Source organism: Camelina sativa, chromosome 19 (genome assembly GCF_030686135.1).
Source record: "Camelina sativa cultivar CO46 ecotype springtype chromosome 19, ASM3068613v1".
In the NCBI taxonomy this organism is placed as follows: Eukaryota; Viridiplantae; Streptophyta; class Magnoliopsida; order Brassicales; family Brassicaceae; genus Camelina; species Camelina sativa.
In genome coordinates, this window is record NC_141898.1 from 422,167 (window position 1) to 446,648 (window position 24,482).

Consider the following 24,482-nt stretch of genomic DNA (forward strand, 5'->3'; position numbering starts at 1 on the left):
TTTTGCTTATATGATTTATGGTCATGGAAGTTCCGAGAGAAGCGTGGCCAGAGAGAGAAGAACTTATGGATTTCTTCTCTCTCTCTTTTTTTTTTTTTTTTCGTTTTTGTTCTTTTAGAGTTTCACTGAATCTGTTGCTTGATAAGATAGAACAACAGTCCATGATCGATGTGAATCCTTACACATTTTCCCTAACTACATCGTTTGCATCTTCTGGATGATGTAAAATATTAGCAATGTCTTATCTCCGCAGGGCTTAGAGAAGTATGGCTCTTTCATATGCACCACAAACAATGGCCTAACATCTAAAGTGGGTGGTAGTTATTTAAGATGAAAGCCTCAGAGGGTAAGTGAAAGAGGCTGATCCTTGTTTTGATGATAAGGGACCTTATCCTCTAAACCTTTTTGAGACCTTTTATTTTCTAAATATAAATATATAACTAAAAGCTGAAAGAACAAAGAGCACGTAGATTTTTCAAATCTTGTGCTAATATTCCTCATCCACAAGAAAAGATGAAACATTCATATTCACCGCACCTATCGCTTTCGTTATCCTCGTTCCCACAAAACCTTACCATAAGTCCATGAGAGACACCAGTCTTTTAAACGATCAACTCTTTAAATCAATGCTATAATACATTCACCTAAAGCAGTAGCTTCCATAAAAGAGTCTAATATATAACTATAAATAAAATCTCACTATCAGTACTCTCCAGTCTCCGCTTCTCTTCACCAGCAAAATGTCGACCGCTCCTCTCTCCGGCTTCTTCCTCACTTCTCTCACTCCTTCTCAATCTTCTCTCCAAAAACTCTCTCTTCGTACTTCTTCCACCGTCGCTTGCCTCCCCTCCTCTTCTTCCTCCCCCTCCTCCTCCTCTTCTTCCCGTTCCGTTCCAACCCTTATCCGTAACGAGCCCGTTTTTGCCGCTCCTGCTCCTATCATCGCCCCTTATTGGGTATATACATTTTACATTCATCTTTTTTTTCTTAACCTACATTATTTCTTACATACATGATAGATATATAGTTACATTGTTGGTTACTTAGTTATAATATAATAGGGTTCATCTATATCTACATATACAGGAAACTAAATTTACCCTTCCTTTCGGCGTAATTTTTTACTTTATAGTAAGTTCTTTTCGCATTAATTAGTAACCCCGATAATTTACGGACGCTTCTTTGTTATTATTCAAAAATCTAAATGGTTCTTTGTTATTCGGTATTTCACATCCTTATTATTACGAAAAAACTTCCAAAAATCCTGGAAAATGTCACGTGTATTTCACATCCTTTATTTATTATCCTTACTATTATTATCCGTGTTTTACTTTTGGTCGTTAGCGTGAGTGCGTGAGTGTGACACTGAAACAATTACCCAAATTAACAAATCTCAGAGTAGCTTAGTGTCTCAAGCTTCCAAATGCTCTTAGCGATTCCGATCCAACTTCACATTTATTCCTCAAACTACTTGCTTCGACATTTAATGATGTCAAAAAAAAGAAAAATAATGACCTTGATATATTAAAAAACGTTATTGCCTCTCTACTCAAAATCCGACACTTTTAAATTTGGGAGCTGGAACGTACGTAGGATCCACGTGATAAAAAGAAAATAATTTACTAGTATCTTCGCCAAAACGATTTGTGAAAACTGAGACGTGTGTGTTATGCATAAACCATATAAGAGAGCGTGTGGAGCATAGTGATGATGAAGTCGCCATCTATATTTATTCATTCAACCTACCGATTTGGCTCCTAACCACATTACCGATCTTCCACCCCAAAAAAAATTAAAATCGTATAAAAGACGATAAATATTGTACTTTCATCGTATAATAAAGTGTTGAACTGGTCTGGTTGATTGTAGTTTCAACATTTAAAACACGACAAGACCCGCTCTCTACTTAATTGCTGCCACGAAAATATCATATACTGGATTGTCTTCTAATTTTATTTGGTCAACCAACATGCAGAGCGAAGAGATGGGAAGCGAATCATACGACGAGGCTATCGAAGCTCTCAAGAAGCTTCTCATGTAAGTAAATACACCTCTTTATTCACATATACTATTAGCATATAATTAGATTTACTGGATTGAAAAAGACTAAACACATTTTAATAAATAAATAACGGGGTGTTTCAGTACACCAGTTAACAATATATTTGTGAATTAACAATGATATAATATATATATGGGCAGCGAGAAGGGAGAGCTAAAGACGGTTGCGGCGGCAAAGGTGGAGCAGATCACGGCGGAGCTTCAGACAGGCACTTCGTCCGACAAGAAGGCTTTTGACCCCGTCGAAACCATTAAGCAGGGCTTCATCACTTTCAAGAAGGAGAATTATGTACAAAACATGATTACTCTTTTTATAACGGCCAAACAACACAAGAACAGAGAAAGCTGGTAGTACCTTAAGCTTCCTCTGTAACTAATTACAATGGCTCACTTCCTTGATCTTAACAGTCTGACCAACACTTTGCCTTCGATTCCGAAACTACCTGAGAGTCGTAAAATCAGCAAATCCAGCGGGTTTGCTTGCAGGAGAACCGTAGAATTTCAAGAACCGGATTCAGTACAGATCACAAGACGGATGACATTGGGGTTTACTGTCTCAATAGGCCTAACCGGAATTTTCGGCGCAAACAATGTTTCTTTGGCACAAGACAACGGGTTTTGGATCGATGGTCCTCTTCCAATTCCTCCTATTTACAACAGTATGCACCCTTTGTATTCCAAACTCCTCTGATAATTCTATATATGTTTGTCTTGGTTTTTGATTGCCTGATTGGTTTTTGTTGAAAAGTTTGGACATCTTGAGCCATACAACTAACCAATATGAGAAATTTTGTTTGGTAGAATACAAAATTGAATTATACCGGAATTCTACTCACGCATTTTCCGGTTATGTACTGCCTCAATTCGAATTGTACAGATATCGTGAATGAGCAGACGGGAACGAGAACGTTCATAAAGAAAGGAGTGTATATAGCTGATATAGGGACGAAAGGAAGAATGTACAGAGTTAAAAAGAATGCTTTTGATCTGTTAGCAATGGAGGATTTGATCGGACCAGATACTTTAAACTATGTCAAAAAGTACTTGAGGCTTAAATCCACCTTTTTGTTCTACGATTTCGACAATCTCATCTCTTCTGCTGCCTCTGAAGACAAGCAACCTCTCACCGATTTGGCCAACAGATTGTTCGACAATTTCGAAAAGGTAACAGTACTAATGCGAGCGAGCATTGTTTCTTTTAACTGACTTATCCTATATGCTTATTTGTGGTTGCTATGGTGTTTTTTCACAGCTTGAAGATGCAGCTAAGGCAAAGAACTTAACCAAGACAGAATCGTGTTATATAGATACAAAGATTCTTCTTCAAGAGGTAATGACCAGAATGGCATGATTCCGGTTCAGTTTCCACTGGTTTTCTTGCTATTGACCACCACCATTCATGGTAAAAAATTTGTAATCTAGTAAAAAGAAATGTAATCTAGACCCATGTGTACGGCGTAAGAGATATAATATATTTTGGTTTTTTTTTGGGGCGAAATTGACGTTTTATTTTCTTCTTTTATCTGATACTTTGGTTGGTTCATGTAATGTAATCCTCGAAAATACTTTTTGGTTGGAATAATATGGAATATCCAAATATATATTTTCTCATTTTTGTAATGATTTAATACTTTCTTCACCATTTTTACCAGCTAACATATACTGATTCTTTAAGAAATATATAGATAGTTATATACAAATTGATATGGTTAACAAAAGGATAACAACATACATACATTGATAAAACGAACCGATGTAGTAGAGAGACTTGTAGTTAATTTGGACCGGCAGGTGTGCATGTACGTAGTGGTTTTTATACAAACTTGGTCAACTACTGAAACGGTAGTTTTGTAAAGAGAAGAAGAATACATTCATACAGTATTGCTTTAATTAGGGAAAATAAAATAAAAAATTGAAACTAATAAAGATTAGTAATAAGATCATTAGCGTGAGTATTACAACACCTTCCCGGAGCAGAGCTACTTTCCTCGTGATGCCAAAATGGTTTTAAATTCTTATTTACCTTTCTTCTGACACAGTAACCATTTATTTGACTACGCTTACTCTTATCTTTATCACGTTTATATACCCAGAACCACCCTTACAAATATAGACTATTTACTTTATAAAAATAAGAGTTAAAGTTTTATCTTATTTTATAAACTAACAATATAATATAAAAAACTACATTAACAGTTATTAACATTTTTTTTAAAAAAATTAACATATTTCTTTTGGGTGCGTTACGTGATCAGTAGCATCTTCGAAAATATGATTAGTAGTAAAAGGCACCCAAAAAATAAAAAATAAATATATATATATAAAAAAAGGGTAAAGATAATTCACGTTTTTTTTTTTTGGTTTGTTTCGTCTCTCTGCAAACAGAACTTCGGGAAAAGTGGGAAGAAAAAAAAAAGAAGAAGAGAGAATTAAATTAAGAAAAACCTCTTTTTTGCTCACTTTCTCGCAATATACAAATCTTCTCTTCTTCCTTCTTCCTTCTTCCTTCTTCCCCTTCAATGCAAACAATGCTCGATTCCATTAACCTAATCGAATAATGGGGCTATCTGATTCTGCAAACGAGCCACTCGGAGACACTAGGACCGCCGCTTCCAAGGAAGATAATCGCTCCTTTCTCGGCATCGATCTCAACGAAATCCCTTCCGCCGCTACTCTCGGCGGTGGTTGCACCGGCCCTCATGATGACGACGCCGACTACGAACCCGTCGAAGTTGTTAGGTCAATTCACGATAATCCTGACCCAGCTCCTGGAGCGCCTGCCGAGGTTCCTGAACCGGATCGGGATGCTTCCTGCGCCGCCTGTGGAAGGCCTGAGTCTATGCAGCTCGTTGCTGTCTGCGATGCTTGTGAGCGAGGTTTTCATCTCTCTTGTGTTAACGACGGAGTGGACGCCGCTCCCTCTTCCGATTGGATGTGCAGCGACTGTGTTTCTGCCGGCGTGAGGAGCAAACTCTGGCCGTTGGGTGTCAAGTCTAAGCTCATTCTCGATATGAACGCCTCGCCACCCAGTGATGCCGAGGGTTATGGCGGCGAGGATACGTCAGATTCTAGGTACGTTACCCTGCTTCTGTATGCGTTAGGGTTTATAGGAAGTTTAATTTTGGTTGAGATCGATCGATCGATCGAGGACACAGATGCTAAGACTTGGTTAGGGTTTCTTACCTTAATAGGGACTAAAGGTATTAGAAGGAGAGCTAGAAACTACTGGAAAACTCGCTGGATTAGGTTTTGGTGTAATTGAATTTAGGTTTTATTTGATAGGCTTTTTTCTGGCCTTACACATGAGCATGTCTAAGAAAATACCTAGCCGAATTGTAAATCACTGATGACTTGTTTCTTCTCCTCCAGAAAGCATATGCTGGCCAGCAGCTCTTGCATGGAAAACTCTTTTGATTATCCAATCAGCTTTTCAAGTCCTGGTAGAGGATACGCTAGTCTCGAATCTTCAGGGTTAATGGCTCGTAATCCCAAAATGACTATGGATGCATTGGGTTCACATAATCTAGGTTTTGGATTCCCATTAAGCCTGAACAATAGTAGTTTGCCCGTTAGATTTCCATCCTTGGATCCAAGTGAGTTGTTTCTGCAAAATCTCAGGCATTTTATATCTGAAAGGCATGGAGTATTGGAAGATGGTTGGCGTGTCGAATTTAAACAGCCTTTAAATAGTTATCAGCTATCTGCAGTGTACTGTGCTCCGAACGGAAAAACATTTAGTTCAATACAGGATGTTGCTTGTTATCTGGGCTTAGCAGTTAATGGTAGCTACAGCTGTATGGATACTGAAATCAGGAATGAAAGTTCTATTCTTCAAGAAAGATTGCATATGCCCAAGAGGAGAAAGACATCAAGATGGCCAAACAATGGTTTCCCTGAGCAAAAGGGTAGTTCAGTGAGTGCTCAGCTCAGGCGTGTTCCATTCTATTGTCAAACGATGCCCCCTTTTGCAATTAAATCTGGTACTCATTTTCAGGCTGGTGATTCCCTTAGCGCTGGAAATAATGGATGCGGTTGTGAGGAAGCTATTATAAGTGTAAGCTTGAAATCTCTCTTGATGGGTTTCTTTTTCCCAATATTTTGTACTTTTTGTCCTCATGTTTGTGTATTTGATTTTCAGAATGGGCTTCCACTGCAGTTTGAAGATTTTTTTGTGCTGTCACTTGGACGTATTGACATAAGACAGTCTTACCACAATGTCAACATGATTTATCCAGTAGGATATAAGTCCTGCTGGCATGATAAAATCACGGGGTCGCTATTTACATGTGAAGTATCTGATGGCAGTTCTGGTCCTGTTTTCAAGGTTACACGGTCACCATGCTCTAAGTCATTTATTCCACTTGGATCAACTGTCTTCTCCTGCCCAAAGATTGATGAAATGGTGGAACAGAACATTGAAAAACGAAGTGATCGTAAAGACAGTACCCAAGAGCATGATGATGACGCTAATATTGAGATCCTTCTTTCGGATCACCCCCCACCTCTTGGAGATGATATATTGTCTTGTTTACGAGAGAATAATATCTCCAAGACATTCAGTTGCTTGCGCTCAGAGGGTGGTTCTTCTCAAGTAGACTTTGATAATATATTATCCAGTAAACAGGACCATCATGGGGTTGACATTGGCGACATTGTTGTGGAAGAAGATTCATTGTCTGTTGCATGGAACAAGGTGTGTCAAAAACTTGTTGATGCATGTTCCAATGTCATGAAGCAGACGGGTACCATGGATTTCCTTTGCAAGCATGTTGACAAAGAAACAAGAGAAATCAACTGGGATACGATGAATGAGAAAGACAATGTAATTTTATCATTGTCAAGATTTTGCTGTTCTTTGGCTCCTCACAGTGTCACATGTGGTAAAAAGGATAATAGAGAGATTGCAACTGTAGTTGATGCTATGTCAAGGTGGCTGGATCAAAACAGATTTGGACTTGATGCAGATTTTGTGCAGGAAATGATTGAACATATGCCTGGTGCCGAATCTTGTACAAATTATAGGAATCTGAAGAGTAGAATTTCCTCCTCTGTTCCTGTAACTATAGCAGAAGGAGCACTAGTTGTCAAACCAAAAGGCTGGGAAAATGTCAAGGAAGAAGTTTTCGGTGAGATTTCTCGGAAAGCCAAGAAGCCTAAACTAAATGGTGGTCATGGTGTCAGAAATCCACACCCTCCTCCTGGGAGGCCAATGTGTTTGAGGCTTCCTCCTGGGCTTGTTGGTGACTTCCTTCAGGTACGGGCATGTGTTTTCCTTATATGGTAATCTACGACATACCCCTCCATTCACTAAGTTCTGCCATGCATATATGATAGTCATTTTTTATGCTTGCCTGATTAGGTATCTGAAGTGTTCTGGCGTTTCCATGAAATTTTGGGTTTTGAAGAGGCCGTCTCACCTGAGAAGCTTGAACAGGAGCTTATCAATCCAGTTTTTGATGGTTTGTTTCTTGATAAACCTGGGAAGGATGATAAGCGAAGTGGGATGAACTTAACTGATAAAGATTGTACAACTACTAATCTTTTTTCTTTGTTCGATGAATCTTGCCAACCTTCTCCCGTGAACAATACCTCTGATTCTGTACTAAAGGAGACAAAGGCAGGGGATTCTTCTGATTTTAAGATTTCATATTCCTCTCGTGGGCAGTGTGTCAGTGCACTTCTAACAAGGAATCACATTTCGCTTCTGCAAGTGCTAATATGTGAGTTGCAATCCAAGGTAGCTGCATTTGTTGATCCAAACTTTGATTCTGGAGAATCAAGATCCAGACGAGGACGGAAAAAGGATGACAGTACACTTTCTGCCAAAAGAAATAAGCTGCATATGCTTCCTGTTAATGAGTTCACTTGGCCTGAATTGGCCCGTAGGTACGTCTTGTCTCTTTTATCAATGGATGGGAATCTCGAATCAGCAGAGATAGCTGCCCATGAAAGTGGTAAGGTATTTCGTTGCTTACAAGGGGATGGTGGTTTGCTTTGCGGCTCGCTTACAGGAGTGGCTGGGATGGAAGCAGATTCAATGGTATGTTTTTGTTAGTTTTCTAATTATTTCCTGCGTTACATATCTTCCTTGTATTACTGGAAGAAGGGATCAAAAATTTAGTTTCATTTTATTGGATTTACGTGTGGATATTAACTCTTTATCTTCAGTTACTTGCAGAGGCTATTAAGAAAATATCTGGTTCTTTGACAAGCGAAACTGATGTTCTTTACGTGGAAGATGATGAATCCGATGTCGTTGATGCTACTGAGACAAACACTTGCAATGGTGATATTCCAGAGTGGGCACAGGTTTTGGAACCTGTGAAAAAGCTTCCAACAAATGTTGGGACTAGAATCAGAAAGTGTGTTTATGAAGCTTTAGAGAGAAATCCACCAGAGTGGGCAAAGAAGATATTGGAGCATTCCATCAGTAAAGAAATTTATAAAGGCAATGCTTCAGGACCAACAAAGGTTCAAATCTATAAAACCAATTATCGTACTTGCAAAATTTAAATTGCATAAACCATTTATCTTGTATTCTCAAATTCACTTCAGTTTTTCTGCTTCTTGTTCTTGCGGTGTTGTAAATCTCAGTCTCAGTCTGATGATACATGCTTTTTTGTTAGACTCACCTTAATTCTAAAATTAGTTATTTCCCTCCTACTGGATACAGAAAGCTGTCCTCTCATTGCTAGCGGATGTTCGAGGTGGAGATTTGGTGCAGAGGTCTGTTAAAGGAACCAAAAAGCGGACACCCATAGGTGTATCTGATCTCATTATGAAGAAATGCCGTGCTGTATTGCGTGGTGTTGCAGCCGCAGACGAGGATAAAGTATTTTGCACTTTGCTCGGGCGAAAGTTACTGAATTCCAGTGATAATGATGATGACGGGCTCCTGGGATCACCTGCAATGGTTTCGCGGCCCTTAGACTTCAGAACTATTGATTTGAGATTGGCTGCTGGTGCATACAACGGATCAACTGAAGCTTTTCTTGAGGATGTTCTTGAGGTGGGATTTTCCCTCTAAAATCTGTTTTTTTTTTGGGTGCAATTGATGGCATGATGCTTCTTGTGCGATCTAGGAATTAGTTTCTGAATGCTTATAGTAAAAGTGCTATATATTCAATTTAGGTATCGTATGTTTGTGTCACACTGCTAGTTTAGATGCATAAATGTAAAAGTATCCCAAGAGCCAGGTTTATATTTAGAATATTTTTGCCTTCTCTTTATGTCACAGCAGTATCAGGTTAAACTTTCCGTTGAACGCCAGAACTTTTGCTGGTTCATTGGATAATTTTTTAGCCAGCAATTGAGTCTGAGAGTATATGACTTAATTTAAATTTTTCATTTTGATGGTATATCCCTGGACGCGGGTCTTTTTAATGCATGCAACTTGATTTTTCTCATGAATGACATGCTAACTGTAGCTTTCTAATTTGCAGCTGTGGAGTAGTATACGTATTATGTATGCGGATCAGCCCGATTATGTGGAACTGGTTGCAACTTTGTCTGAAAAATTCAAGTCATTATACGAGGCTGAGGTTTGTCTTCTCTCTCCTTTCTCTGCTATGTTCTACACAATAAGTGATATTCATTACTTAGTAGCATCTAGACGTGGAGACAGTCATTTATATTTTGGCATCTTTGTGGAATAAATGTTTTGAGATTTATTATTTGTGCAAGTTATAGGCCTTTATGATCAAAGAGGCATCTGAAGATGTCCACTAATGCTATATGCTTTAGAACGGTTCTTCCTTTTGTGTGCGTGTATAATATTCGTTTTGTTCGCCTTTGAGAAATTGCATGCATGGTCTCCTTTTTTCTATGAGAATAACTGCAGTATCGGGGTGCTATTCTCTCAAGTTTCAAGCCTTTATTTGTTTTCTGGTATAGGTTCTACCACTTGTTCAGAAACTTGTGGACTACATGAAATTGGAATGCTTAAATGCAGAGATGAAGAAGGAAATTAAGGAAATAGTTGTTTCAGTAAATAAACTTCCCAAGGCCCCGTGGGATGAGGGGGTATGTAAAGTATGCGGCGTTGACAAAGATGATGACAGTGTTCTCTTGTGTGATACATGCGATGCTGAGTATCACACATATTGTTTAAATCCACCTCTTATCAGAATTCCTGATGGAAATTGGTATTGTCCATCTTGTGTCATTGCCAAGCGCATGGCTCAAGAGGCTTTGGAATCTTACAAACTAGTCAGGCGGCGAAAAGGTAGAAAGTATCAGGGGGAACTCACCCGAGCCTCTATGGAAATGACTGCTCACCTGGCAGATGTGATGAAAGAAAAGGACTACTGGGAGTTCAGTGCTGAGGAGGTCAGTTTTGAAACTTGTCTCTCATTTGTTTGAAATCTGTCAATTTTGCATTCTCTTTTGAAGATGAAGACTATGACTATAATTTCATATGTGATATTTAGCTTATGCGTTGCCATCTATGAATTCTTACAATCTTTTGGTGCTAATTTTCACTTGTATTGTGGCTGAATTTATACCTATTCTGATGCAGAGAATCATGCTGCTTAAGGTTCTATGCGATGAACTGCTCAGCTCATCCCTTGTCCATCAACACCTTGAGCAATGTGCCGAAGCGATAATTGAAATGCAGCAGAAATTGCGCTCTCTTTCCTCAGAATGGAAAAACGCGAAAATGCGGCAAGAATTCTTGATGGCTAAACTCGCAAAGGTTGAACCTAGTATTTTGAAGGAAGCAAGCGAACTACATAATTCAAGTCACATTGCAGACCATATGGGATGTGATCAACGACCACAGGAGGGCGTTGTTGGAGACGGAGTTACTCATGATGATGGGACTTCCTCTACTGCATTTCTTAACAAAAATCAAGGTCAAGCTCCACTTGAGACCGATTCTCAACCTGGAGATTTGCATGTTAATTCCGGTGGGAGCAAGATTTCCTCCCCAGAAAAAATTACATCCCCTGTGAGGCATGAGTTGCCTGTAGCAGATACCTCTCCTCATGTAACGGATATTATGTCTTGTGAAAAAGATACCTTGCACAAGTCCGTTGGAAGAATTCATGAAACACATTCTCTAAATTCCAATGCAGTGGAATTGCAGACAGCTCATGATGCAACTTCTCAGGCTTCTCAAGAGTTGCAGGCTTGTCAACAGGATTTGATTGCCATTAGTAATGAAATTCAGAATCTGCAGCTATCAATCAGAAGTGTAGAGTCACAGCTTCTAAAGCAATCTATACGAAGAGACTTTCTGGGAAACGATTCTAGCGGTCGTTTATATTGGGGTTGCTGCTTCCCAGATGAAAATCCGCGTATACTGGTTGATGGAAGCATATCTTTGCAAAAACCTGTTCAAGCCGATTTGACGGGTTCAAGAGCCCACTCTCCGTTTCTCCAAGCCATTGACCATGGAAGACTAACGCTTTCACCCTGGACATATTATGAAACCGAAGCTGAGATAAGCGAGCTCGCCCAATGGCTTCATGATGATGACCCGAAAGAAAGAGACCTGAGAGAGTCTATTATGTGCTGGAAAAGGTTACGATTTGGGGACCTTCAAAAGGAAAAGAAAAAAGCTCAGAATGTGTCTTCTCCTATTTTGACTAGGGGTCTTGTCACCAAGGCTGCCATGTCAATGGAGAAGAGATACGGTTCATGCATCAAACTAGAGACGGAAACGTTTAAAAAACGGGGGAAGAAGACAAAGGTTGCGGAGCAAGAAAAATTGTGTAGATGCGAATGCTTGGAAGCAATTTTGCCATCCATGATTCACTGCCTCATATGCCACAAAACGTTCGCAAGTGATGATGAATTTGAAGACCACTCTGAGAGTAAGTGTATTCCTTATTCATTAGCAACTGAAGAAGCCAAGGAAATCTCTGATTTTTCGAAAGCAAAAGAAAGTCTGAAATCCGATTATCTTAATGTAAAGTCTAGCGCCGGCAAAGATGTAGCTGAAATATCCAATGTTTCTGAACTTGATTCTGGGTTGATAAGATATCAAGAAGAAGAGTCTATATCTCCATACCATTTTGAGGAAATCTGTTCCAAGTTTGTGACAAAGGATTCCAACGGAGATTTGGTTAAAGATATCGGTCTGATCGGCTCAAATGGCATCCCAACATTTCTTCCATCGTCATATACTCATCTTGACGACTCAATGCTTATCTCTGCCAATTCCAGTAAGCTAGATGGTGATGATTCAGGGGATCAGGTCATTTGTGCTGGTTCTGAAACCAATGTTGAAGGCTTAAATTCTGAATCTAACATGTCAATCGATAGATCTTTCACACACGACCTTGGCGGTCCACCGAGTAAACCAAGTGGACTGGGTTTTGGCTTCTCAGAGCAAAAGATTAAGAAATTTTCAGGTAGTGGGTTGAAAAGCTGCTGTGTGGTTCCACAGGCTTCGTTGAAACGAATAACTGGCAAGGCGTTGCCGGTTTTCAGGTTCCTAAAAACCAACTTGCTTGATATGGATGTTGCACTACCTGATGAAGCTTTAAGACCGTCGAAATCACATCCAGACCGTAGAAGAGCTTGGCGTATATTTGTTAAATCCGCGCAAAGCATTTATGAGGTTTGGTTTAATCCTTAATTAGCACCCTTCCTCCTCTCTATCTATAGATACACAGATCAAACTGGATTTTCTAATTTTTATGCGTTTCATATTTTATTTCAGTTGGTTCAGGCAACAATTGTGCTAGAAGACATGGTTAAGACAGGGTACTTGAAAAATGCATGGTGGTACTGGTCTTCCCTTTCAGCGGCTGCTAAAATATCGACTCTCTCGGCGTTATCCGTCCGTATTTTCTCCCTTGATGCAGCTATTATGTACGATAAACTCATAACTCCATCAGATCCCATGGATGAAACAAAGCCGATCATCAGCTTACCAGACGAGAAGTCGCAACCGGTTTCAGATTCACAAGAAAGAAGCAGCAGAGCAAACAGGCGATCTGGTAAGAAGAGGAAAGAACCCGAGGTGTCATAGTAACTTATTTGAACCCACCGGAAAAGCTCAGCGGGCACAGCCTCGTGAGAATGTAAGCCGGAAATGTGGATTTTGTTTTTTTGTTTTTTCCGGTGAAGTCAAAGTGGAGCCAATGTGTATGTTGTAGATATAGGCAATGCTTCTTCTATCTATGTCTGGAAGCGGACCTGTAAGTTGCGGATGTTTTTGGTGGTTCATCATGACATGAGAGGCCTAAGTCCGGTTCATGGAATGGAACGGCGGTTCAAGAGGTGAATGAGCTTGAGAGAGTATGTGTACACATAATATGTAGAAGAAGACTGACTAATGTGGAATTAATTAGTATCAAAAGTCGCTTTTTAGGCATTAACTGATGTTAGAACGGAAACACTTCAATTCTTTATAAATCTCTCTATCTCTTTAATGGAGAGGGCTTTCTGAAGAAGAAGTTCAACCTTTTTTTTTCTGAAGAAGAAGTTAACTGATTTTATATATTGGTCGTAGTAGTACTAAACTGAAGTGACTTTTATGAATAATATAACTTATCAAATACCGTGAAATTGCTGAATGATTCCACAATTATGCGGGGGTTTTCGTCAGTAAACATGGAAACAGACATGACTGTAATTGTACTTTAATAATAATAAACACACACATAAATAGTAGATTAAGGCCAAGCCCAGAATCCCAATGATTCGCCGTGATGGTGCGACGGTGAAGTGGTGGGCACAAAGACGTCGGAGAAACAGACTCGGTCATTATCACAGGCGTTGTTGTCTTGTTGGGAGTGGATGGGTACGAGGCTGGGGAAGTAAGAGTCACAGCTGTCTAGTAGTTGAGGTGCGTCTTCGTCAAGTACCGCACTCCCAACACTCCCTGAACTTAACCGGTCCTCGGTTTTGACTGCCGCTGGGTTTAGGTATACCGGATCAAGTTGGTTGGGTTCGGGGACTTGACGACCCGGAGGTAGTTCATTATTAGCTTCTTCTTCTTTGCCCAGAAGCTTTTCGGTCAGTGAAGTAACCTGTGGAAAGATTCTTAACTTTTTCAATCACAACGGTCAACGCAAGCAACCTCCCTTTTAATTATAGTATAGTTCTTCTTTGATTGATTTGTATTCTTCCCAACTTTCTTTCTTTCTTTCTTTTTACTAGTATAATAATAATAATAATAATATACTAGTATATATTCTCCTATCAGCTTGTCTTTTAAAAACAAAATTAAAAGCATATTCTTCTTTTTTTCACTTGTGCTTTCTCTTCCTTTAATTTGGACCCAAGAAGGTAAAATCATTCATTCAAATTTAAAATTCTTGAGATGATGATGATAAATTGTTGGATGTATATAATAACCTCGGATCTGAGCTTATCGTTGTCCTTGACGATGGAGTCGTAGTTAGAGAGGAGTTGGTCGTAAGTGGACTTGAGAAGATCGTAGTCTCTCTCGAGCTGTTTTGTTTTCCAACGAGCCCGGCGGTTTTGAAACCACACGGCCACTTGTCTCGGCTGTAGACCAAGCTTCTTGGCAAGCTGAGTCTTGCGTTCTGGCTCCAGCTTGTTCTCTGTCTCGAAGCTTTTCTCCAACAGATGCACCTGAAACACATGCATCATTGTATATATAATTAACCCTAGCTAGCTAAATCGTTCATGTTTCAGACTTTATCTTCTTCTTCTTCTTCTAATATTATTGGATGAATAAGGAATTTGTACTTGTTCGGATGTGAGGCGACGCTTCTTTTCGGGCAACTGGTCGTCGTAATATTCCTCATCGTAGAGATCCTCAGGGGAGCTAAAGAAGGGCCTTCGCTTTGATGTTTCCTCAATGTTTATCATCATCATCGATCTTGCTCCTCCTTCCCAATCCAACATAATAACATTTATATATAAACCAAACTGTCACACTATATATATATATATATATATATATTAACTACACAACAATAATATTCAAAACTGTTCTCATGTGTGTGTTCCTAGCTAGAGCATTTATCTAGAAACAGTAAAAACAGGGGAAATTCACACACCTAACCTAATAAGGTCAAATTTAAACAATAATATTATAATTTGCGTGATCAGAAAAATAACCTGGATTGAGATTCCCTAGGAAGAACATGTTGCCATGTTGTGAGGCTGATGGATCGAAATAAAACGAATTGGATTCCATATTGATTTTTTAAACAGAGAAGAAAAGAAAAAAAAACAACAACTTCAGAGAGAAAGAAACAAAGAAGAGGAAGCAGATTGAGGACCACAGCGAGAGATGATTAATTAAAGAAGATGGATGGAACAAGGTTTGTATTGGAAACCAAAGAGAATTGGATTAAAAGATCATGATCTTATGGCGGAAGAAGCTTGTGCTCCATAGTAATCTCGCGGGTGACTCCAACGGGCATATGCAAAATCCCATCATGAACTACAACAATTCCCCTCCGCTCTGCCAGAGGGATCCAAGAATCACAGCCAGTACGATCCAAACAAGAAACCTTTCTCGATTTCCAAATTTCGAAGATTAGTAGTTTTTTAAAGAGTGTGAGACACCCAAAGACTTGTGATAGAAAGAGAAAGAGAGAATAGAACAAAGTGCCCTTTGTTGGCTTTTGCAGTGCAATCAGCTAAACTCATTAGCTTCAACAAGCGCGCTCTTTTATACACACCACTAGGCCCTCTTTGTTAAATTACCTTAATACCCTTTCCTTTTTTCTTTTTGGGTATCAAACGGTACGAACACGAGTAATGTTTTTTTTTTTTTTTTTTTTTGAGAAAATAGGATATCAAATTCAAACGTTAATACTTCAGTATCAACTTAATGTACCTGTTTTAGCTAATATATATTTAACATGTTCTTAGATATGATTGTGAGCTGACCTTTTTGATCAAAAATTTCCATATTCTTTTACATCCTTTAAGATCAAAGTTTTTTCCAACATAATCCGATAATTTTATAGTTAGAATGATATATTTTTTTTTTTTTCTGTGTGGATTGATACATGACATAAAAAAAAGGGAAGGGGGGGGGGGACAATTGTGGTAATTCGAATGTGATTGGCTTTTTTAAATATATACAATCGGAAGTGGACTTTTCTGAGCTCTGTAGGGTCCACTTTCTTTAGCGAGTGGACACGGCAACAGATCTCCACCGTTAGATTTGAATTATATCCTTTTTTTTGTTTTGTTATTTAGTATTTTTAAAAAGAAAATAGTTATATGAAATAAAATAAAAATCAGATGGGGGGTGGTTCGGCCAAAGCAGAGAGTGTGTTAGGAGTTAGGGTTCATGCTCGACGGTCGGGTCAGTGTCGGATCTACGCTTGATCCTATTTTATCCAACGGTCCTCGTCACCCTGTGTCTTCACCTTGTGCACAGCAATGTCACATTATCATCATCTCATTTAAAAATTCTGTTAAAATCAAATTCACGTCATTCCTATCTCTTTTATATTTGTTTTCTTTATCTCTTAATATATGCTGCTGCACCTTGACTTCTTGCACAAACAACATTATACTATTATTAATCACTTTGTTAACTATTACACGAAATTACTTCTATATATACTTACTTTCACATTTAAGGTTAAAACATATTATCTTCGTTTACTGTCACTTTACCTAACTGCATGTTTTTCCAAATTAAAAAAAGAAAGTCAGTTTTTTAAAAAATGTATACAACAAAGTTTGGTGAATATCAATTTTATGTCACACCTTACGGACTACGGAGGGAAAAAACAGACTAGTTGCATGGAACTGCTTATAATCGCCGCACTAATTCAGGCCCCTATAGAGTACTGTTTTTATATATATATATATATACTAATATAAGCACATTAGTTAATTTAACTTATCATGTTACACAAGTCCCCACGTAGCTTCGTCCTGTCCCTTTTTTTTTTATGAATTCTGATTGAAATATTTTCTCTTGAGTTAATCGTTACTAGTTTACTCTAGTATATCATGATCTTGTTTCCAGTAATATAAGTAGAATTGAATATACATATATATAACATATTTAAATTTATTTACCCTTAAAGGTATATATATATTCCTCCTTCGTTTTCAATATTTCATGACTCTTCGGCTACCCAAAATGCAAATACTCTTTATATACTGTATTATACATATATCATTTGTGTATGCATGTTCATATGACTTTATCAATGTATGCTCAGCTCTTGCATTGCATACATATTATTAATTAAGGATGCATAAATTTTGTCGCCCGTTACAAACTATATGATCCATGGTATATGTTTGATAGAAGAATTATGTTTGTCTATAATATTATATTATATACTATAATAGATGAGAAAATATGCTAAATTTACGTACGTTATTGTCTCCTTCCATTTCATGTGTTAGCCAGTTGGCTACCGATGGACCTTTCCAATAAAGGAATATCTTTCACCCCCCAAATAAGAATAAAAAAGAGAGGAAAGAAATTAAAAACCCTTGAGATTTTTCTTAAAAAAGAAGAAGAAAAAAAAGTACTCTTAAAGAAAATTGAAAGGTAGAGGAATTTGCCATCCTATGAAGGAATGGGTTTTTTTTTTTTTTTTTTTTTTTTTAAATCACTTCTCCCCAAACGATAACAATCTCACTAAACAAAAAAAAAGATAGAATAATATGCTAAAATAAGCAAGATCATAATCATTATAGTGATTGATATTGAAGCCACTTTAGAATTAAAGCTTCTATATATGTTTAGTTAATTATTATAGAGTATATGATGAATATAAATTGTAAAACAACTTAATTAGACACAACACAACTAAGTAATTTGACTACCTATATTCTATGATCTCAAAATGTTTTTAGAAAATAATCTTTGAAAGGTACACTTAGCTCAATATGGAATGTATATTTGATTAGCTTTTCGTCTATCAATAAGTTTTCTCAATTTAGCAATAATTAAACAAAGCAAAACAAACAAATCTGAAATTGTTTTTTGAGAAAAAAAATCTCAAATTAAAGTAAAAATATATTCATATTAAGTAATTATTAAAATAGCTATGCAAATAAGAATCAAGATTTTTCTTTTGTTATTTTCTTCACAACTAAGCTAAGAGGCCATGGAAATATGGTGGCATCTTTTCCATTGGATAGTGTCTTCTGAGGTTTTTCTTTATGTTTTTCCAAAAACAGGGGACTTTATCCCTCTATTATTTGCTTTACACAAAAAGGTGATTGCACGAATAGTTCATGAAATTAAAGTATTAAACGAACACAATATTAATTAGAGAAACAAAAAACACCAAGTTCGACAGATTGCCACGGATTATCGTTTAAGAAAAAAAGGGTTACGAAAAATTTCACAGGGATATGGTTCTTTAATGTATGGTTTATGTTTATATTCATTTCGGCATAAATTGACGCGTATATCAAAATTTCAATTGAAAGAAAATGGTGTGTGTTTAAGAAGAAAGAAAAGAAAAGAAAAGAAGCAGAACACCTGAGAGGAACAAATGACTTTTAGTTAGGACATTGTGTGTGTGTTGGTAGTGGATTGTGTCACCATGTGTGTGGTTCTGCGAAAAGAAGATCAATCTATAAAGGCGTGTGAGCACCATTCATATTTTTAATAGTTTCCTCCACTATCATTTCTTTCTTTCTTATTTCCCTTCTTCTATTTCTATATTAAATAGAGGAAAACTTTAACTGGAATCGTTACTATCTGTCATGATATTCATATTAGCCTTTTCTTTCTTTCTTTTTTTTTGGTGAGGGCCACGACCACGATGTCATTTTCAGAAAGATAAAAAGGATATGTATATAATTATTAAATTTATATAAAAAAGTATATTCAGTCTTTTCGTTTGAGAAGGTTCGTTCATTATGGTATGGGTTTTCAATTCTCACTGTATGCGAACAGTGATATTCAACTTCTTCTTCATCTCAAACCACACACGTATACTACACACATTTATCCTTACAGATTATTATCAATACATATATAGAATTGTACAAACAGTACATGTTACGTGTATGTACATTCGTCACGTAACCCCTTTAATAGTCTAGAGCGTATAATATTAGTTGATCATTTAAAAGAAAATTGAATTCTATTCTAGCAATTTCCATTTAGAGTGATAGATAGAATCACTCGTGAAGCGTTGCTTTCTATTTCATAGACAACCTATGATATGAATTTATTTATATTAGGAAACTAAAGTAGATCATATTAAAGATATCGTATTTTAAAGAGTGATTTGATTATATAGCAAGAACAAAGTACGAGATACATGATTTGTTCCCTAAGTACGAAAAAAAAAAAAAAAAACTATAGTTACGTTCGGGTTGACTTCACTTAAAGATGTGACTAACATTGAACGTAAGATGATGCTGCAAGCAAGCTTGTAAGCAAGACTCTCGACAGTCGAGTCGACACAACTTCCTCTAGTAAAGGTCAAACAAAAGTTTAGAATCCTAGAACTTCCATTCCCAAACAATTGAAGAAAATGATATCAATTAACATTTTTCTTTAGAAAGAGAAAATATGTTTTCGCGTATCTCTTTGTTTTTTTCTTTGACATGTTGCTTTAGTTCTCCTTTGTTAAGTTAGTTATACAGTATGCTACGATAAATTGGAAAAAAAATTGTTATGTCAACACAGGCCCATATAATTGAACAGATCAGGCAAACAAGGTTCATTAACGGCCCATATTAGACAGAAAAGATAATGTGGAAGTATTCTCTTATCCAGAGGAGTGTGTGAGAGGGAGAGAGAATCACAAAAACCCTTCTTATCCTCTTCTTCTTCTTCTTCCTCAATCCTCATCATCCAATTGAAAAGAAATCCACCGATACAGACAAATACTAGTAGTAATACTACTACTACTTTGACACTTTCTCTCTCTATGTCCGTTTCGGACAGAACAAAAGCGCACTCCCTAATCCAATGTCAATTTCTCTCTGACTGAAATATTATCATCTTTCTTCCTTGTCAATTTTGTGCTTCTCCAATGGCGGCATCGTTTGCTTCTGTTCCCACATTTAGTTTCGTCAATTCCTCCAGGTGTCCCCGAAAAAGATTCGATTTTTCCTGCTCTAAAAAAACCCTCGACGACGTTCGCTCTTGTTCTTCCGGCAACAACAAGCAGGAGGTTAGGTCTTTCTGATTCCCTTCTCTATGTTTATTAAAAAAAAAAAAAAAAAAAAAAACCCTAGACATACTCCACTCACCAATGCACAATGTGATTAGGGAGTTTGTAATAGCCAAATTTGACTGTATGGAACTTACTTATATTCTGTTTGGAATCAATCCCTCTTAAATTCTCCATCAAATCTGTGAGATTGTTTGTTGTCGAAAACTTATGGCTCACGGCATCTGAAACTGAATGGGTTTCTCTTGAATGCAGAGAGGAGCATTCTCATCATTGAAAGAGTGTGCTCTTTCGTTAGCTTTATCAGTCGGTCTAATAGCTGCAGTTCCTTCGATTTCTTCGCCTCCGGATGCTTATGCTGTGGCGGCGAATCCAGCGATTCCAGATGTTTCAGTGTTGATCTCTGGTCCTCCTATCAAAGATCCAGGAGCTTTGTTACGATATGCATTGCCCATTGACAACAGAGCCATCAGAGAAGTTCAAAAGCCTCTTGAGGATATATCACTGATAGCCTCAAGATTGCTGGTGTTAAGGCTCTCGATTCTGTTGAACGGGTAGGGTTAAGAGCACACATAAGTAGTTCTTATGTGTTTTTACTGATCGATGGTTGCATTGCAGGTTTCTTGTTCTGTTTTTTTTAGTAAGGAATCTGAGCATTTTAGTGCTTGCCTACTGTAGAATGTGAGGCAGGCAAGTCGATCGTTGCAGCAAGGCAAAACTATGATAGTGGCAGGTTTTGCTGAATCGAAGAAGGATCATGGCAATGAGATGATCGAAAAGTTGGAAGCTGGGATGCAAGATATGCTCAAGATTGTGGAAGATCGGAAAAGAGATGCGGTTGCTCCAAAACAGAAAGAGATTCTCAAATATGTTGGCGGGTGAGGGTTTTAAACTTCAAAGTAACATTAGGGGTATGTATAAATGAGGGATGAGGGATAAAAGAAACAAATTCTGTAAAAGGAAGTGAGATGGGTTATGCTCATTTTGTGATTGATGACTGCAGCTGAGATCTTCGTGTGGGGCATTCGCAGAATAGAAGAGGATATGGTTGATGGCTTCCCATATGAAGTTCCCGAAGAGTATCGGAACATGCCTCTTCTCAAGGGAAGAGCCAGTGTGGACATGAAGGTCAAGATCAAGGACAATCCCAACCTCGAGGAATGTGTCTTCCGCATTGTTCTTGATGGTTATAACGCCCCTGTTACCGCCGGCAACTTTGTGGACTTGGTAGAGCGCCATTTCTATGATGGCATGGAGATCCAGAGATGTAAAAGACTACTCTCATTTTCACTTTTGCCTTCTTCATATATGTGGATTAGAAACTTAATGTGTGCGTTTTTGGTTTCAGCTGATGGGTTTGTAGTACAAACCGGAGATCCAGAAGGTCCTGCAGAAGGATTTATTGATCCAAGCACAAAGAAAACGCGGACAGTATCAGCAAGACTCTAAAGACTCAGAGCAAGATCACAGCATCACCGATCGCAACAGCTCCGACTTCTCCTCCAGTCAAGATCGCAAGTGAATCGGTGAAGAAAGAAGATGGAAAGGTGTCTTCCAAGAATGAAGGAACAAAAGGGTTAATGGGCTCTGTCTCCCACAAACCCATTAAAGAGCCCATTAACGCCAAGACCAACAAGGCTTTCCCAAATCAATCCAACAGAGAGAAGCCCACTTCGATTCCATCTTCTACAAGGTTCCAACGGCTAACTCCACCTGTGCACACAAACAAAACAGTCAACAAAGCAAAGGAACGATACACCTGTGCACACAAACAAAACAGTCAACAAAGCAAAAGGAACGATGGACCATACGGAGCCAATACAACTGCAGAACAGATTTCAGTGTTTGGATTCATGTGACTAATGATTAGATTAATGATGTGTCTCTAGAGAAAACCCTAGGACAGTAATGACTATAAAAGAACAAGTGATGTAACCTATCAAGTTAAGGAAATAAAGAGAGAAATGTTTCTTACCTAAAGAGCTGCTGAGCTCCTTTATGGTATCAGAGCCATGGTTCAAATGATTCAACTTTATTTTCCTTTTGCTCTTCACATCTCAAATTGTGTCACTGTGCAACTGACCGAGAAGATCTATCTCTTTTGGAAATCTCAGTTCGAGTCTTTTCTCTTAGGTCAAAATTTCCTCGGCTTCGTCAATGGGGCCTTTGTTCAACCGCTAGCGTCTATACCAGTTCCTGCAATCGATGGTTAAGTAGGTTATGTTCCGAATCCTGACTTCCTGTTGTGGCATAGAGCAGATCAAGTTGTTCGAGCCTGGTTGCTTGGTTCTCTCTCTGAAGATATCCTTCGTGATGTTGTTCACACCACTACTGCGCAAGATCTCTGGTCAGCTCTGGCTCAGCACTTCAACAAGGTATCAGCTTCTAGACTCTTTGAACTGCAACACAAGCTTGAGACTGTGGAAAAGTTAGACAAGTCAATAAATGATTACCTTAGGGAGATAAAAAGAGTATGTGAACAACTTGACTCTATAGGTAGTCCAGTTAGTGAACAGATGAAGATCTTTGCTACTCTGAAAGGCTTAGGCAGAGAATACGAACCTATCAAAACTTCAGTAGAAGGATCTATGGATACTCAACCATCCCTCACCTTGGATGTCGTGGTCTCACGACTTACAAGCTACTCTGACCGCCTTGCAAGCTACAACAGCTCCGGTTCAGAAGTTTCTCCACATATGGCGTTTAACACAGTTGCTCCTACCTCCTCTGGATACTACAACAACAACAACAGAGGAAGAGGTAGCTCAAGGAATGGTGGTAATCGTGGCAGAAACAACTTTACAACAAAAGGTCGTGGGTTTCACCAGCAAATTTCACAAGAAATGAGTGGACTTACCAAGGTGATTTGCCAAATCTGTGGTAAACCAGGTCATCTTGCTTCTAAGTGCTGGCACCGATTTGACAACAGCTACCACGTTGATAATATCCCTCAAGCTCTAGCTGCTCTTCGGATTACTGATGTCACTGAACAAAATGGAAGCGAATGGGTGTCAGATACTGGTGCAACATCTCACGTAACCAACTCTCCACATCACCTGCATCAATCACAATCATATGAAGGCAATGAGGCAGTAATGATGGGGGATGGAAGCTTTTTACCAATCACTCATATCGGTTCAGCGAGTCTTCCCTCAACCTCTGGTAACTTACCTCTTAATGATGTTCTTGTCTGTCCTGGTATTGCTAAATATCTGTTATCTGTGTCAAAGCTTACTACCGATTATCCTTCTGGCTTTCAATTTGATTGTGATGATGTGCGTATCTATGATAAGGCAACAAGGGGGTTGTTAACAAAGGGCAGACACAGTAATGGGCTATACACACTCGGAAACTTACGTAGAGGAGCTTCACTTCAAGTCAACTTCTCGTCAAGGCAACAAATAGCTTCCGAAGATGTTTGGCATAAACGTTTGGGGCATCCTCATACAAAAGTTCTCCAGCAGCTATCTGCAATAAAGGCCATAGTTATCAATAATAAGAACACTACCAAGATCTGTGAAGCTTGTCAACTTGGAAAGAGTGCTAAATTACCTTTTTCTGCTTCAAATTTTGTATCTACTTGACCCCTGGAAAGAATCCATTGTGATCTATGTGGTGCTTCACCAATAATGTCAGTTCAAGGTTTCAAATACTATGTGATTTTTATTGACAACTATACAAGATTCTGCTGGTTCTACCCTCTCAAGCTAAAGTCTGATTTTCTACAAATATTCTATGGTTTTCAAGCACTTGTAGAAAATTAATATCAAGGTAAGATTGGTACCTTTCAGTGTGATGGTGGTGGTGAGTTTGTCAGTAACCAGTTCACGGCTCATCTGCAGAAAAGTAGGATTCAACAGCTCATATCCTGTCCACACATACCACAACAAAATGGGTTAGCAGAACGAAAGCATAGACTTATCGTTGAGTTAGGTTTGTCTATGATGTTTGAAGGAAGGATACCTCAAAAATATTGGGTTGAAGCGTTCTACACAGAAAACTTCCTGATCAATCTCTTGCCAACCACGACCTTGAATAATAATCTTAGTCCATATGAAGCATTGACAGGTCGAGCTCCCAACTACACAGCTCTCAGAGTGTTTGGTTGTGCTTGCTATCCAACACTTCGTGATTATGCTGCAACAAAATTTGATCCACGCTCCTTAAAATGTGTGTTCTTGGGTTATAATGAGAAATACAAAGGCTATCGGTGTTTGTTACCTTCCACTGGACGTGTTTATATCAGCAGGCATGTCATCTTTGATGAAGCAGCATTCCCCTTCTCTGCTCTGTCTGTCGGGAACTCTTCACAATGTACTCCCCTCATGACTGCTTAGCACAAGAGTTATCCTCCACAAGATCAAAACA

The 24,482-nt window shown here is 38.3% G+C and overlaps 4 protein-coding genes and 1 pseudogene across 6 annotated transcripts; 4 read left to right on the plus strand and 1 right to left on the minus strand.

Moving 5' to 3' along the window:
- Positions 1–457: 457 nt before the first annotated feature.
- LOC104763745 (beta carbonic anhydrase 1, chloroplastic-like) lies at positions 458–2,547 on the plus strand. Its single transcript, XM_019240597.2, has 3 exons — positions 458–956; positions 1,976–2,037; positions 2,203–2,547. The coding sequence occupies exons 1-3, from the start codon at positions 741–743 to the stop codon at positions 2,411–2,413; spliced, it is 489 nt and encodes a 162-aa protein (XP_019096142.1). The 5' UTR covers positions 458–740; the 3' UTR covers positions 2,414–2,547.
- On the plus strand, positions 2,443–3,660 carry LOC104763744 (photosynthetic NDH subunit of lumenal location 3, chloroplastic). Its single transcript, XM_010487113.3, has 3 exons — positions 2,443–2,720; positions 2,939–3,225; positions 3,314–3,660. The coding sequence occupies exons 1-3, from the start codon at positions 2,444–2,446 to the stop codon at positions 3,410–3,412; spliced, it is 663 nt and encodes a 220-aa protein (XP_010485415.2). The 5' UTR covers position 2,443; the 3' UTR covers positions 3,413–3,660.
- Positions 3,661–4,405: 745 nt separating this feature from the next.
- Positions 4,406–13,463, plus strand: LOC104719396 (methyl-CpG-binding domain-containing protein 9). Of its 2 annotated transcripts, XR_015590607.1 has the most exons (11): positions 4,406–5,133; positions 5,431–6,115; positions 6,200–7,315; positions 7,421–8,101; positions 8,230–8,532; positions 8,735–9,070; positions 9,504–9,602; positions 9,955–10,389; positions 10,580–12,628; positions 12,731–13,094; positions 13,170–13,463. XR_015590607.1 is itself a non-coding variant. In XM_087500718.1 (10 exons), exons 1-10 carry the CDS (start codon positions 4,619–4,621, stop codon positions 13,040–13,042), a joined length of 6,531 nt encoding a protein of 2,176 aa, XP_087356844.1. In that variant the 5' UTR covers positions 4,406–4,618; the 3' UTR covers positions 13,043–13,463. The 2 variants fall into 2 exon arrangements, 1 of the variants encoding a protein (XP_087356844.1); XM_087500718.1 differs by having other exon boundaries at positions 12,731–13,463.
- Positions 13,464–13,545: 82 nt separating this feature from the next.
- LOC104763746 (homeobox-leucine zipper protein HAT5) lies at positions 13,546–15,817 on the minus strand. Its single transcript, XM_087500733.1, has 4 exons — positions 15,106–15,817; positions 14,731–14,873; positions 14,374–14,613; positions 13,546–14,045 (listed from the first exon to the last, which is right to left on the minus strand). Exons 1-4 carry the CDS (start codon positions 15,182–15,184, stop codon positions 13,689–13,691), a joined length of 819 nt encoding a protein of 272 aa, XP_087356859.1. The 5' UTR covers positions 15,185–15,817; the 3' UTR covers positions 13,546–13,688.
- Positions 15,818–19,734: 3,917 nt separating this feature from the next.
- On the plus strand, positions 19,735–22,094 carry LOC147920022 (peptidyl-prolyl cis-trans isomerase CYP38, chloroplastic-like; annotated as a pseudogene). Its single transcript, XR_015590610.1, has 5 exons — positions 19,735–20,114; positions 20,370–20,668; positions 20,793–20,992; positions 21,146–21,381; positions 21,463–22,094. The product of XR_015590610.1 is annotated as a peptidyl-prolyl cis-trans isomerase CYP38, chloroplastic-like (transcript).
- Positions 22,095–24,482: the final 2,388 nt, after the last annotated feature.

Excerpts from the sequence above, each read along its gene's own strand:
- LOC104763746 (XM_087500733.1), bottom strand. The coding sequence starts at position 15,184 with ATGGAATCCAATTCGTTTTATTTCGATCCATCAGCCTCACAACATGGC. Across the intron at positions 14,874-15,105 it reads CCTAGGGAATCTCAATCCAG|GAGGAGCAAGATCGATGATG; the intron begins GTTATTTTTCTG and ends TGGATTGGGAAG. Across the intron at positions 14,614-14,730 it reads GTCGCCTCACATCCGAACAA|GTGCATCTGTTGGAGAAAAG; the intron begins GTACAAATTCCT and ends CATGTGTTTCAG.
- LOC104763744 (XM_010487113.3), top strand. The coding sequence starts at position 2,444 with ATGGCTCACTTCCTTGATCTTAACAGTCTGACCAACACTTTGCCTTCG. Across the intron at positions 2,721-2,938 it reads AATTCCTCCTATTTACAACA|ATATCGTGAATGAGCAGACG; the intron begins GTATGCACCCTT and ends CGAATTGTACAG. Across the intron at positions 3,226-3,313 it reads TGTTCGACAATTTCGAAAAG|CTTGAAGATGCAGCTAAGGC; the intron begins GTAACAGTACTA and ends GTTTTTTCACAG.
- LOC104719396 (XM_087500718.1), top strand. The coding sequence starts at position 4,619 with ATGGGGCTATCTGATTCTGCAAACGAGCCACTCGGAGACACTAGGACC. Across the intron at positions 9,071-9,503 it reads TTCTTGAGGATGTTCTTGAG|CTGTGGAGTAGTATACGTAT; the intron begins GTGGGATTTTCC and ends TCTAATTTGCAG. Across the intron at positions 12,629-12,730 it reads CCGCGCAAAGCATTTATGAG|TTGGTTCAGGCAACAATTGT; the intron begins GTTTGGTTTAAT and ends ATTTTATTTCAG.
- LOC104763745 (XM_019240597.2), top strand. The coding sequence starts at position 741 with ATGTCGACCGCTCCTCTCTCCGGCTTCTTCCTCACTTCTCTCACTCCT. Across the intron at positions 957-1,975 it reads CTATCATCGCCCCTTATTGG|AGCGAAGAGATGGGAAGCGA; the intron begins GTATATACATTT and ends ACCAACATGCAG. Across the intron at positions 2,038-2,202 it reads GCTCTCAAGAAGCTTCTCAT|CGAGAAGGGAGAGCTAAAGA; the intron begins GTAAGTAAATAC and ends ATATATGGGCAG.